Here is a 14,353-nt window from a genome sequence, read left to right on the forward strand (position 1 = left end):
TGTTGTGAATCATCATTCGCTCCACACATGGAAATACAGCCGGACATTTTTTTTACCTTAGAAACAAACGTGAAAACATAATAAGAAGGTGGGGAGAATAACAAAGAGTTCTTGCTGAAAGGAATCACAAGTATAGAGAGAAAAAACATATTGTCACGTTAGCAAGCTACCCGTTTAAAATAGTACAGACAACCATGTGAGTTACACTAAAATATTACATTCAGTTGAAGAATCAAGCCTTCTAGCGTTTACTAATTAGCTGCAGAAATATGTGATTATTAACAAAATAATGACGGTTTTAATAAGTCAAAAATTAGGGTAAACTATTGAAAACTCCCCTCTAATTCTTCCACTTCTTGGGGGACTTTCCCCAGGTTTTCTTCCACACCTTTTTCATTGTGAAGTTTAGCGGTCAGATGCTTTTTTTTCATTCAGCACCTGGATGGTTTGTTTTGTTTGCCTGTTGCTTTCCATCAAATGTTTCCCCTCAGCCATCCGGGTCTTCTCTTTTGACTCTTGACTGCTTCAGCACTTCTGCAGAAAGCCCTCCTCATTAGGCCTCATCTTAGGTTACTAAGAATTGTGAGAGGTATTTCACATGGACAAAACAAGCAAGAGAATTTGCACAAGAGAGGTCAAAAATGTATGCAATTGAAAAAAGTAATTCGAGCTTGGTCAGTCATGTCTTCAAATACTAATGATACACTTTGTTTCAGCAGAAATAAAAGGTTCACTGGATGAGCTTAAGGTCATACATTTAATTGATAAGAACAATTTGAAAGCGAATCTAATGGTTGGAGGCTTCGGCCAGAGTGGTTACTCTGCTTCTGGTGAAAACCCAAATCCCGGCACTGAAATGATGAAAGCAGACTCTGGGCAGAAGCAAGTTCCTGGCATGAGGGTTGTGCTTCAGAGGAAGATGCTGGTAACACGATGAAAGAGGATCCAAAAAGAACGAGAGGTATGTACCGAGAGAATTAACCCCCTTGGGTGGCACCAGGCCCTCACCGAGACGCAGACCACATAACAATGGATAGTGTTTCACATTCTGAAGGAGGGATGTGTGTGAACCACTGCATGGTCACTGATGTTATTTGAGAGGTTGATGGGAGGCGCACAGTAAAGTGACTCTGGTACTTTCTCTTGTGTCTTACCAGAAGCTCCATACTTTGACATGTTGTCACGAGGACCTCAGACAAGCTGCTGTCATCCCCGGACAGCTGTAAGTCTGAGCTCCTATTGGCTAATGCTTCCTGTAAGAGTGGGCATGGTTCTGTATGTCTAACCTCCCACTTGTCAGTCTGTTGGACAGGAGGTCCTGTAGGAAGGCATGCTCACAAGCTCCTCCTTGAGCATTACTCTCTCTTTTACGCACAAGCAATCCCAGCTTCTGTTATGGCAGGGGCTGTTTATTGGCATTTACCAAACAGGCGCGGCATGCCGCTCTCTCTGACAGCACCTCCCTGACTGCTGAGGAGACAGACAGGCTCAACTAGCTGACAGAGGACTGTATTGGACCGTCTGGCAGAACACACCCTAAAATCAGTGGGAGGAAACTGCTGAACATGTCACAAGGTAAGTCTGATGTAAAATGAATCTTGTATCTCTGTAGACAGCGAAGGGCTGTTGTATTGGACAGTTAATCAAAGCTGAGATGCTGACCATTGACCTTGGACGTCTTTGATCGAAAACTGTCTGATCTAAATTCAGGGTCAGAAAAGCTTTTGACTCTAATGTGACTGAACAAATTGTGAGGAGCGGACCGGTGGGCCGCGGCTGCATGCTAATCATTAATTCGGTATAGCATCTTTGCCTTTTAAAGATGAAATATTGAATCAAACTAACGTTTTTATTGCTTACACATGTTGTAAACAATACTCTTGAAATGAAACAAACACACACGTCCATGTCAACATCCAGGGAGCCCACTTTCTATTTTAACCTCACCATGTTACCATACTGTTGCTTTCTTCCTTGCGGGAAGCCCCTGGCAGCTGTTTGATCCCAGGAGCTTTGGCTCCACATACCATCAGTGAAGTTTTAGATGCCACATGGCAACTCCTACCCTGTTGCAGTTGGAGTAGGACCAGGCCAAACTTACTGGTCCAGAGAAGTAAAAATAAAGCAAAACAAATGTTTTTTTTTTTTTAAAGAAAATAGATAAATAAAGATGGGAATTTCTAAGTTTTCTTCATGGAGACAGTGAGGAAAATAATGAGCTGCAAAAAGTAGGAGACAGTTGAGCAGAGGGGAAAGGGAGTCTGAGTCCAAATGGTTGGCTTCAATTCTTAGATCAACCTCAAACAGAAGAGGAGGTTTAGAGTTATGCGCTGGAAAAACCACAGACTGTACAGCCAGAAACTGAAGGAGAGGAAAGATATTTCTTGGAAGACAAAAACAAAGACAGCATGACATAGAGATATAGGGTATATACTGTAGGGACAAATAGTTGCTGTGAAAAAAGGGAATATAAAGTTTTTCTGAATCTCATGGTACGTGTGTTGGGTTTAAGTAGTGTGTTACAGCACATTACAATCAAGCATCTGCAGTGTGTAATAGTCTGAAACAGATTACAGTTATACGGGTGGCAGTGTAAACACAAGTTCACACCCACGTAAACACATGAAAATGCAAACACAGGAGAATTTATAGACTGATTCCTCAAGTTATGTTGAAAAATCTGCAGCATCTCTGTATGGTGATTTCTTCATTCTGTTGATGAGCCTGTTGGTCAGTCACATGATGGTGGGGAAACAAAATCAGCAAGAACACACCACAAAATGTTGTGTATGAAAGTGATTGAAAACTTTTTCACAGTGTTTTATTGTGTTTTAAAGAATCGAACCAAATCAAAGACTGACCTTTCTCATAGTCCAGGCAGAAAAAAAAACCTGCAACACGAATTCACTGAAATCATCATCAACTAAGTCCAGTCAGCAATTTAACGAACTCTTGAACATATGATGACTTCTTTCTTCTCTCTCATTGCTATACAGAGAGGTCACTCCCTTGTGTCACATGGGCATATTTGATTTGTGGCTTTGGTAATGAATGCTGTGGATGGACGTGTTGTGATTATGTGGTTTACACTGATGGTTGGAGAACCATGAAGGTCTGTGTGAGAACAGATACGATTCCGCAGAGAAGAAAGGGTGCAAAAAGAGAAAAGGAGCTTAAACAAAGCAAAATACCTTGCAATAACTACAAATTCTGACATTTCCCTCGACTAAAACATACAGGACCATTAGGTGACTGCAAAGTAAACTCTGATTTTTGGAAGCTTGAAAAATAATTCCAGCAGGTTCAACCTGAAGCTTGACTTTGGACTGAGTTCGGTATGTGAACTGCTGTTTGACTGGGGCCGTTTTGGGGTGAAGGCAAATATTTTACGTTTCATTTCTTGGGTTTCCTGTGGAGTGGGCCCACAGCTCCAAACACACACACAATTAAAATATGTGCATGGGAATGTGGAGGGAGCCAGGGAATGGCTCCTGGGAAATTGTCGAACCCTAAATCTGCTGTATTGTTTCCTGTGGCAACCTGGTGAGGGGGAAATGTGCATGTCTATATTCATGCATAACAATTAGAGGGCGGGTCACACAATGGAAACACACATAAAGCAGTTTGATTCTCAGTTTGAGGAAAGCAAGTAAAAAAATTTGGGGAGAAAAAAAAAAGTAGAATACAGTTTTGACTTTGAAATTCTCTTTACTCTGCACTAGCTGTTTTGCTGCTTTCGGGGTCAAATGACACTTTCATAATTTGCATCATGCAAATTGAAATGAGTTTTGTGCAATGATGTCTTTTCTCACTTTGTGAACATTTCAAATTGAACTTGAACATTTGCTTTTTATTAATGTCAAAGGAACAAAAGAGAAATGTGTTTTCATTCCTCTGAAGTCGAGCCAGCCGTCTGCCTCCTGAGCCGCATGACTGAGCTAACAGAGACTGATTGAGATGTCTGCAGTAACAGGTGCTCTGCAGTGCAGAGTTGATTGACGGAGTCAATGGTGAATGCAGCTTCCACTTAAAGTCAACACCGGGTATTTTTCCCCCTGAATATCAAAGCCTCACTGTCTCTATGGAAGTATTTCTTGTCTATCATTTGGTTTGTCTGTCTCCCTGGAGCATGATCACCTGAGTGATCTTTAATCACTTTGAGAGAGACATATCTAGGTCTTCTCACAAGATATGTGTGTGTTAGCTTTACACCCACACATATGAGCTAAATTTAGACGTGTCAGATGGAGGACTGAAAGATTCCTCTCAACATCATAAAACCCCGCTGTGGCAAAACAACATGCATACAGTACCATATCAGTTTCAGTGTTACACTCCTGAAGGCAACTGAAGTAACGAGTAGAAGGTAATGACATTCGTGGTGAAAACCGGATAGGGAAAATGAAATCGCTGCGTTTATTTTGCTTGATTTACAAGATTAAGAAAGTTGTTCATTCGAATACAAACTATGACACAGTTTCGATCCTCTGCTATTTTTGGTACTTCAATAAATAAATATGGCAGGCACTTTGGTGGACTGTAAGTTGTCTTTTAGCACATGTATGTCATAACGTTCATGTTTTTCTTTAGGAAAAACAAACAAATAAATAAACAATCGCAATCTGTAGTTCTGTGATGTGGAATTAAATGATCCAACTGAACCTGGTGACTCAGACTAAGGTTTATGTGACCCTTGAGTGGCCAAACTATTTATAACAACAGCTCTGTAGAAAAGCAGAACAGAAAAAGAGAGAAAGTTTGTGCTGTGTCACAGAGAATGACCCGGAAGGCAGTGGAGTTGGGGCCGGGTAAAGCAGGCCTCCGCTTCCCCATACTTCATCTGATGCGTCCCTACGTCGTTCACAACCACGCCTACATTTTAACTGTACTTTCTGTGGTGGGACCGCCCAACATATAACTGTCCCCTCCTGCTCCGACACGTACTGCGCGGTGGAATCGTGTCCTTAGTTCCCAACACCAACTTCTGAGGTCAAGACCTCGGTGTAGCTATTATCACACTAAATATTCTACCTAATATGGGTTGTATAATATGACTGGATAAAATGCACTCTGACCTTTCACCATGATCTTACTCCTCCAACCCTGACCTCCACCACATCCGACAATCCCAAATCATAATTTCAAATCTAGTAGGTATTTACATACAGACTGTAGTTACACTTAACTGTATTTTATAGCTTTGATTCTGCTACTAGGAAAATCAATTTCACTTATATAAGTGCTCAATTCATCCATTGGGAGCAGTTTAGCATTCAGTGTCTTGCTCACCAACACATTGATATGTGGGCAGGGAGAGATGAGGAATTGAATCTGAAACATTTCGATTGAAACCACAGCCGAGCCACAGCTGCCCCGAGTGGTGTGGAAAAGTACGAAAAATGTGCAGTTTAATAAAAATATTTAACAGTTTTACCTTCAAAGTAATTATTTTCTCCATAACGTCATGTCAAAAACAAAAAGGAATCAAAACAAATTGGGAAAAGGAATCCCCCTGACACCCGGATCGTGCTTTAAGGGCTGTGCTTGCCTCACGTGCATGCGTGCGTGCACGTGTAGAAGTCAATTTGGTGGTATTTTTCTGTTTACTACATAGCTGGCATTGTTTGGGGCTGTGGCTTGGTGGCTGCGGTCGTTCAAGAGGATGGCAAGCTGCCACAGAGGCTGGTGGTCAGCACAGAGGAAGGGAAAAAGAGGTGACAACTAAAGGGAGAGACTGTATGACAGAGGCAGGAAAACATAATAGAATGGGGTGGATTCTCCATTACACAGACCATAAAAATATTATGAGAATCTGCAAATCTGAAATTAATAGACAGTCAAATACTTGTAGTAAATACATTAGAGAACAAAGGAAATGTATGAGTTGAGGCAAAGTAGACTGATGATCTGTTAGGAGACTGCAGGCCCTGGCGGAGGCTCACAAAGAGCAGGGAGAGAGGAAAGAGGGAAGTAGTGAGTCAGAACAATGGTTGTCTGTATTTAAGTCTGTAGGAGTATATTTTGCACCACTGGCCATAGCTACTGGGCTAAACAGTCTGAGGATATTTTAAGCCCTCATGCTGGATGGCAAGGCTGTAATCAAGTGAACATCAGTCCTGCCACTGTTGAATAATAGCAGCTTTGGTGCATGGAAGAAATGAGGCAATAAGAATATGAGAAATATGAAGGGAAAGGGTAGAATCCATTTGAGGGAGAAAGCCGTGGAGTGTAATTGGAAGTGTTTCATTCTTTGTAAAGCATGTGGGTGAATGAACAAAAACTAAGTTGAAAAAAAAAAACTGCTATAACTGGACATGAATTTGAAACTATATCTACTATTAAAGTATCACAAGTGAACCCTTAACAAATGTCAGTTTCCAAAATGTATTAGTTTTCTGCCATCAGAAATCAAGGATATGTTCCCTTTTACCAGTTGTACTAATGCATCTTGTTTTTCCGTCTATTTTGTTTGCTTTTCCAGATACCAGAAGTCCAACCAGATAATGTGACAACAAAGTGTTTGGAGAACTGAAGGCAATCAATGATGGAAAGACAAAACGGTACACAGATATTTGTCAGACGTCAGAGTTAAAACAACTCTGAAAAACATTCAGAATCTGAAGTCAAGTTAATTATTAGTTTTTTTTTTTTATGTTTACAGGAAATATTTCTCATCATAAAACAGCAGAGAATGGAATTAAAGGGAAACCACCGTATTCAGTAGAAACCCCGTATGGTTTCCAACTTGATCTGGACTTCTTGAAATATGTAGACGACATTGAGAAAGGGAACACCATCAAAAGAGTTCCCATTCAGCGCCGCAGCAAAGGACCCCGGGCAAGCACTCTCCCTAGACACCTCAACCCTTCAGGGAGTGGCTATTGCCCCAATGCCTGGGGATCTACTGGGGCTCTTGGCCCTAGGTCTCGAGTGTCAGATGCCCCTCATCATGGGTCCTGGGCATATGATCACAAGCCACCGCTCTCTCCCACAGGACTCATATCCTTGGTAGAAATGGAGGCCAGAATCAAGGAATTTGATGAACAACCATTAGGGGAGCACATCAGACCTCATCTTCTTCGTGCTTCTAGTCTGCCCCTCACTGTATTATTAAGACAAGGGTCAGAGTCCACAGATGAGCCTGGCAGCCTTCGGAGTTCACGGGATAGCCTCAAAGGAAGAAACACCTCGTGTGAAGATGTCTTCCTCACTACAGATAACTCTTACCCTCAGGACCGCTCCGGGTTGCTGAGGCGCTTGACCGAGGCCCTGGAACGTGTAGGGGAGTTGGAGATGGAGGTGAGGGTTATTCCAGAGCTCAGAGCACAGGTCTGCTTCCTCCAGGAGGAAAGAGAAAGGCTGCGTCTGGGCCTGAATGGAACGACAGCCCCTTGTAAATCCTCTCACTACAGCAAAGTGGACATTAAAAGGCCTCGCCATGAAGGCCACATAATGTTTCCTAGAAACCACTGCAACAGTTCAGATGACTCTAATCCTACACACGAGTGGAGGAGTAGCACAGATCTGGATGAGCTGCTGACAGTGACATCCCTGCAGGCCAAAGTAGCTGTGCTGGAGCAAAAACTCCACGAGGCCGGCCTGGAGCTCCAGAGGGTGACCGCACTTCTGAGGGAGCAGCAGGAGGAGACCAGAAGAAAAAACAACAAGATAGAGCACCTCATCAAGAATCCTGATGCATGGGTTGGTGCAGAGAGAGTGGTGGTAGACTGGGATGGAGAAGAGACAGTGGTGAGATCCATTGAACCAAATTATAATAAAGTGTCCTTCACCTGTGCAAAGACTGTAAACACAAACGGTCAAAGACAACAAGACTATACAGTTAATTCTTCTAATCCACTCCTGTCGGTGGAACCCGCTAGTACTTCAATTGAGGGTACAGAGACAAAAGTGGCAGTCCATCATATACAGAAGATCAAGAGTCTCTTGGATCAACAGTGGGGGATTTTGTGTGCAGAAAGCAAGTCAGAAGGGGAGAGTAAACTGAGTAAACTGCCGAAACACCCAGATCCAAAAGTCAACTCTTTGCAAGAGGAGATGATGAGGCTTGTTGACATTCTTGCATCCTACTACAAACAGCATGGACAAGGTGATGGGAAGCATATTCAGCATGGAGGTATAGAATTCAATCAGATGTTTGTGCTGCATTGTGAATATGTATAACAAGGGGAAAAGACACACACTGGCCAACTATTCTAGCATCTTCTCCACAAAGTCAACAAAAAGCAACAAGCAAAAGCTCCCAACATTGAGATATGCTACAATGTGCAATTCAAGCATTCACCTTTAAAATCAATGTGTAACTTTTGAAAACCCCAGAAGCAACCTTTGAGTCCAATGAGTCAGAGATACAGTTTTACGATGTAGAGGTGACTGAGTCAAAGTAAATGAGCCTCAACAGAATCGAACAATGAAATATGGGTCACTGAAGCCCTAAACACACAGTGATGTCATATAGCGACAAAGTAATGACTCAATGTAAATATGTTTGTTTGTATTCTAACACTGATGTCTTTTTAATGGCAGATTAGCTTTTTTTTTCTTGAGGATTTATATTTAGTCACAGTTTATAGTAGAATAAACAGCAACATCTACTGATTGTTAGATTGAATGCAACCTGATTGCTTGTTGTTGTTGGCTTAGCTTTCTGTTTACATGATGAATAGGAAGCTCCCGTATTAGAAAAAAAAAGAAAGAAGAGGATTACAGAAATAACAGTGTGCAAAAAAACATAAACCCCGACAAACATGTATCTCACCAGGAGGATGTAATGTTGTTGGTCGTCTTCTTTGGATCACATGTGATGTGTTTGTCTTCTATTTAGCCTGTAAATCCACCCTGCGGCCAGAGGGACGCATCCAGACCTCAAACACACTTCTTTCTGAGGGTGCTCGTGATGGGTTAGTAAATACTGAGTTTTGCAATTTTAACAGTTGTGATTATTGGTTCTCTGGCTTAATGTACTGTTGTATGGTCCTGGCGGAGCGAAACATCATGATTTAGGGTGGCAAGATGAATGCCACTCCCTTACAGAGAAGAAATGGTGACTCCTGTGTCAGGATGACAGAGTCACTATTTCTGAGAATAGCCAGACAATTACATTTTGTGGCTCAATGAAGCAATTCACATTGTGAAATCTATTTGACTACAATTGTTGCAAGAGTCTTTCTCAAAATGACGGTATTCATGTTCAGTCCGATGAGACTTTGTTCTTGAATTTGAAGTCACTGGGGCATTAAAATGACTGGACTTGTATTATCAAGCCAAACAACATGAATAATGCAGCTGAACTCTTCTATAGGAGTCTAATTATTTTGCCGACATGACCAAACTAAGACAGTGCAGGCAAAATGTTTATTTTGCTTGAACATTTATGCCTGATGATTTACATCTGGACATGGCAGAGGATAATTTTGTTTCTGGCAATAACACACAGTTTGGCATCATCACTTGGCAAATATGTCATATTTCACTGACCTTTTCCTTTTTTGATCATTCTGAGCATCTACCAGAATCTAGGAAGATATTACATTTCGATATTTCATACACATTTCCTATCTTTCCTTTTCTTAAAGATTCCAAATGCACAAAAGTGGGAGTCTAAATAAACAGGACTCATTGGCCCAGCATGTCCGTGGTGATGTGGGGCAGAGCGGGAGCAGCAGTACCCCTCAGGAGATGGCTGCCATCCAGATGGGTGGAGAACCAGAGAGGAGAGCGAAGGAGGGAGCGAGGCAAACAGGCCCAGACAGACAGATGATGCCGACAGGAACAGGATCGTGTCAGACACAAAGATGCACAGCGCTTGTGCAAGCCGATGCGACGCAGAGAACTGCCAAGTCCAAAACACAGCCCGCAGGAGAACAGATGGAGTTGACCTCTGACTCAGAAACAAGCACCAGGGGCAGGTGAGCGGGCTAGAAAAAAAAACACTGGAGCAATCTCTGTTTGCAAAATTCTATTCCCGCGGAAGCACACCAATGCTTTCCTTTATCTATTGCTTTTATCTCGAATCTCTTTCTTACTGCACATAAACACACTTTGTTTTCCAGGGAAACAATTAGTGCAGATTTTATGGCTGCTTGTCACTTCCTCAAAGATCACATGGACAACATGAATAACCCTAACAGAGACATGGTAAGCGCAAACGTTAAGTCACATCTGTAATCCATTCATCAATCTTTTATCTCCACTTTATCCACTTTAGGGTTGTAGGTGGCTGGAACTAATTCCAACTGACTATGGTTGAAGGCAACGTACACCGTAAACAGGTCGCTGGAGAAACACAGAGAGACAATGACCAATAATCCCAAGCACATTGTTTTGTTTTGTTGGACTGTGGAATGAAACATTAGAAGTGAGACAAAACCTGCACATGCAGAGGAACAATAAAATGCCCTGAAAGCCCCAAAGATAACTCAAATCTACACTATACACCTGCAATACCAGATTTCATTTTAAATATTGTCACATTGCTACCTTTTTTTATATGTATGCTTCACAGCTCTTACAATTGAAGAAATTGTTTTCCTCAAACAATATACTGCAGAAGTCCCACAGTAGTTTATCTTGCTTCAGCACAATGCTTGATTTTGCAGCATTCACTCTCAATTTGATTCTCATTTAAGTGAAAATGCTGTGAATGCAACTAGCCCAGCTCAGCCAGATGTTTGATGGTGGGGAGTGAAACAGTTAATGGAAAGAAGTGCATATTCCATACAAATATATTGAGTTATTGGTACTATACTTTCATCACATAAGGTTATACGGTGACAGTATGCTAATCTAAAGCTGAATCAAATGCCACACTTTTATGTCATTTTAATGACTATCATAGATCTCATTCATATGTCTGATCTCTTTTCCAGAGGAAGGCCTTGATTGTTTTGTTCCAGCACTGGTTTGGTGTAGCAGCAGAAGAGACTTCCGTACCCAGCACAGTGTCTCTGTACCTGAAGGAAGTGAAGAAAGCTGCTCCCACACTGCTGGCCTTTTTGGTCAACTTGGCAGATGACAACAGCAACACAGTCCTGCACTACAGCATTTCTCATTGCAACTATGACATTGTCAGTCTGCTAGTGGACACAGGTGATGGAATTATATTGACAGAGGTGGGACACGGGGGAACGGCTGACTGGTCGGGACTAAAAATATCGACATCTTTTACCTGCGACAGGTGTGATTGACATCAACATTCAAAACAATGCCGGCTATACAGCAGTGATGCTGGCCTCGCTGACAGCCCCTGATGGGCCTGGGGGAATGGAAGTTGTCCGCAAGCTAATGGAGTTGGGCAGCATTAATATTCGCTCCAGACAGGTAAAACAAGCAGCGTGAACAAATGGGACACGACAAGGTGAATTAAAGGCAACATTTAGGTGTAACACAGTTAATTAAACACATGGAAATGAAGTGTTTAAACAGCCGTATAATACAGTATATGCTCTTGCTTGGTGCAGTTTTTGAATTAATGACGTTATCAAGATGATCTACAAAGACATGAGATTCCACATTATTAAAAGAAACCGTGTGTTCAACACTTGCGGTAGTTTTAAAGACATAGTTTTAATGTACCAGGTAGATTATTGAACATGCAGTCAGTAGTAGTGTGTGATTCAGAAATCTTCATCTGCTTCAGTTTTGAGGGTTTTTTTTTTGTCTATTGGAAAGCATCCAAAATATTGTGAGCACATTATTGAATTGGTAGACAGCCACTTCAAATGTCCCTTTGGCAAGACATTTGTTCGCAAATGGTATGTAAGTAGGACAAATGCTGTTTTTTTTTAACAGTTCTCCATCTTTTGTCACATCATCTTTCACTGTGCACACAGACGGGCCAAACGGCTCTGCACTTGGCAGTGAGACACGGCCGGGTTGTGATGGTCCGCCTGCTGCTGAGCTTTGGGGCAGACACTAACATCCAGGACATCCAGGGAACCACGGCACTGATGTTTGCCTCTGAAAGGGGCCACACACACATCGCTAGACTGCTGCTGGAGAGGAGTCAGTGTGACCTCACACTCACTGACAAGGTAACACTGCAGGTTAAAACCCAGATCAACAATTTTGCTCTGATGTTATACTCGAAGCTGGGGAAAATATCCCGTTAGACTGTCAAAGAAATTGCTTTCTGCGATCGTAACAGTTTATGGTCAATTTACTGAAGCAATAACAAATTCACAGAACAATATTGTTCCAACTGCACATTATTCAACAGGGGTTTTTTTTTTTTAGGACTCTAAAGCCCTGTTACATCTGTAAACAAAATGGCACATTGACTGATGTATTCATAAAACTGAACGAGAAAAGCAGCTTAGATGTATGCAAGCTTAGATGTTTTGACTCACACTGTGAGGACGTGGGTGGACTGACAGTCTGGTTGCAGCAGAATGGAGCTTCCCCAGGATTAATCAAGGCTACAGTAAGACAAATCTCCCTTGGCTGAGATGAGCTAATCCGCCAACAGTACCTTATCTGCCAGTCTGGGGCAAGTATAGAAAAATGATGCAAACGTATCTTCGACTTTTGACAGATTCCCCTCCTGAAGAGGACTTCAGGAGTTAAACAAGACTGTCAACTCCCAGCAGTCTACTTGAACTGAAGCTAATGCTTTTTTCTCAACATGAAACCGATTTAATTAGAATGATTAGCTCCCTTGTAATGCCTTTTTAACTCATTGAATTTGTGCCCTACAGCCACACTGCTAGGATCAATGCTTTTCATCAGAGGTACTAACACCCCCCCCAACCAAAAATAAATAAATAAACAAAAAACTTAGTGCAGCATGAACATATTCATGAATGAAACTCAAAATGTAATCAAAGATGCAATATAATTTTAATATATTGAAAATGTGCCTCCTCTATTTGGCTTGAAACTCCAGTTAAATAACAAAATAATCTCTGTCAATAAAAAACACAAATTCGGATAAGCTTCTCAAAGGTTATTCAACATGTTTTCTCCCAACCTGGAAGAAACATCTGGAAGTTTTTTAGTTACAATAAAGCTCTATATTATTGTAAGCAAAGCGCAGGTCAACTTGAATGCATGTCTAATACCAAAATGAAAATAAACGAAAGCTTAATATATGCTGGACAACACTGAAAAAGTGAACATATCGATGTCGTTTGGTAAATCTAATAAACATTAATGTGGATGCTGATGCCTCAAATTGAAGTGTAATGGAATTAAATGGTTAACTTTGTTCAATCATGGCCTTGGTTTGGCATGTTAGCATGTTAATGCTAACATGAGCTGTAGTGGTTGACTGCCAAAGTGAACTTGCTAATTTTATGCCTTTTTTTTATTCCCCTGTCTCCCAGCAAGGTCAAACTGCCCTTTCTATTGCGCTGCAAGGTTCCCACACTGATACTGCCGCCCTGCTGCAGGCCCATGCAAAAGCTCGAGCTCTGTAGTCCTGGAAAGCTGCAGATGGTCTTTTCTGTTTGAGACACATGCAATTTAGCTTAATCATGATAATGTTTCTATCTGTTTATGCACATCAAGTTTAAAATAGAGTTACACCTTTTTATTGATTTTGTACCACATCAGTGAGTATGTTAAGGTTGAGGAAAAGATGAGGGCTCTAATGTCATGGTCGCTGGTGCAGAGGATGTGCTGTGGTTTGTTTCTGTTGGCAGTTATCTTTCATATTTGCACATCCAAGTACCCGCTCAGCTCCAGACTATGCAAGGGAAAACTATTTATGCAGCTGTTGTATTGAACAAGATATTATGTTAACAATGATCTAAAGCTACTACCCGTTTTAAAGGGGATTTATAGTATTTTGCCAAAATGATGCACTTTTTGGATGAAATGCCTGCAAAGTACCTGTTCCATTCTGCATGCAAATCATATGTAAAACCCGATTCTGGTGCCAATAAAGCAGTATTTTGATTACACCCAAGTAATTGTTGAATTGATGGATTAAAAGTGTTTTTGTAATGAAACGTCGGGAAAGCAATCAAACTGCATTGTTGCACATAAGCAAACATGCTCGGGTGCTGGTTGAGCTGTCAGGAAACATTGAAACCTCATTAGTCAATATTGTTCGCTGCAGTGACAGACCTGACCAGCAGGTGGCAGAGCGCTTCCATTTCAATTCTCCCAGTAAACGCAAATACAGCGCGCGCGCGCACACACACACACACACACACACACACACACACACACACACACACACACACACACACACACACACACACACACACACACACACACACACACACACACACACAGAGAGAGAGAAACATATATTCACCTGTAGATGTATAAACTGAGTATATCCAAGGGATCAGATCAAATCCATTTAAAGTGACATGACATGAATTCACCT

The 14,353-nt window shown here is 41.6% G+C and overlaps 1 protein-coding gene across 2 annotated transcripts; it reads left to right on the forward strand.

The window, feature by feature from the left end:
* Nucleotides 1-1,320: 1,320 nt before the first annotated feature.
* On the forward strand, nucleotides 1,321-13,913 carry LOC308135466 (KN motif and ankyrin repeat domain-containing protein 4-like). Of its 2 annotated transcripts, none has more exons than XM_080503475.1 (10): nucleotides 1,321-1,575; nucleotides 6,482-6,560; nucleotides 6,662-8,134; nucleotides 8,843-8,918; nucleotides 9,594-9,926; nucleotides 10,071-10,155; nucleotides 10,887-11,106; nucleotides 11,195-11,337; nucleotides 11,850-12,050; nucleotides 13,341-13,913. In XM_080503475.1, the coding sequence occupies exons 2-10, from the start codon at nucleotides 6,542-6,544 to the stop codon at nucleotides 13,431-13,433; spliced, it is 2,643 nt and encodes an 880-aa protein (XP_080359601.1). In that variant the 5' UTR covers nucleotides 1,321-1,575; nucleotides 6,482-6,541; the 3' UTR covers nucleotides 13,434-13,913. The 2 variants fall into 2 exon arrangements, with proteins under 2 accessions (XP_080359601.1, XP_080359602.1); XM_080503476.1 differs by having other exon boundaries at nucleotides 6,662-8,107.
* The last annotated feature ends 440 nt before the right edge of the window (nucleotides 13,914-14,353 follow it).

This window comes from Blennius ocellaris (genome assembly GCF_963422515.1).
Source record: "Blennius ocellaris genome assembly, chromosome: 10".
Classification (NCBI taxonomy): domain Eukaryota; kingdom Metazoa; phylum Chordata; class Actinopteri; order Blenniiformes; family Blenniidae; genus Blennius; species Blennius ocellaris.

Excerpts from the sequence above, each read along its gene's own strand:
- LOC308135466 (XM_080503475.1), top strand. Across the intron at positions 8,919-9,593 it reads TCTGAGGGTGCTCGTGATGG|ATTCCAAATGCACAAAAGTG; the intron begins GTTAGTAAATAC and ends CTTTTCTTAAAG. Across the intron at positions 9,927-10,070 it reads GAAACAAGCACCAGGGGCAG|GGAAACAATTAGTGCAGATT; the intron begins GTGAGCGGGCTA and ends TTTGTTTTCCAG.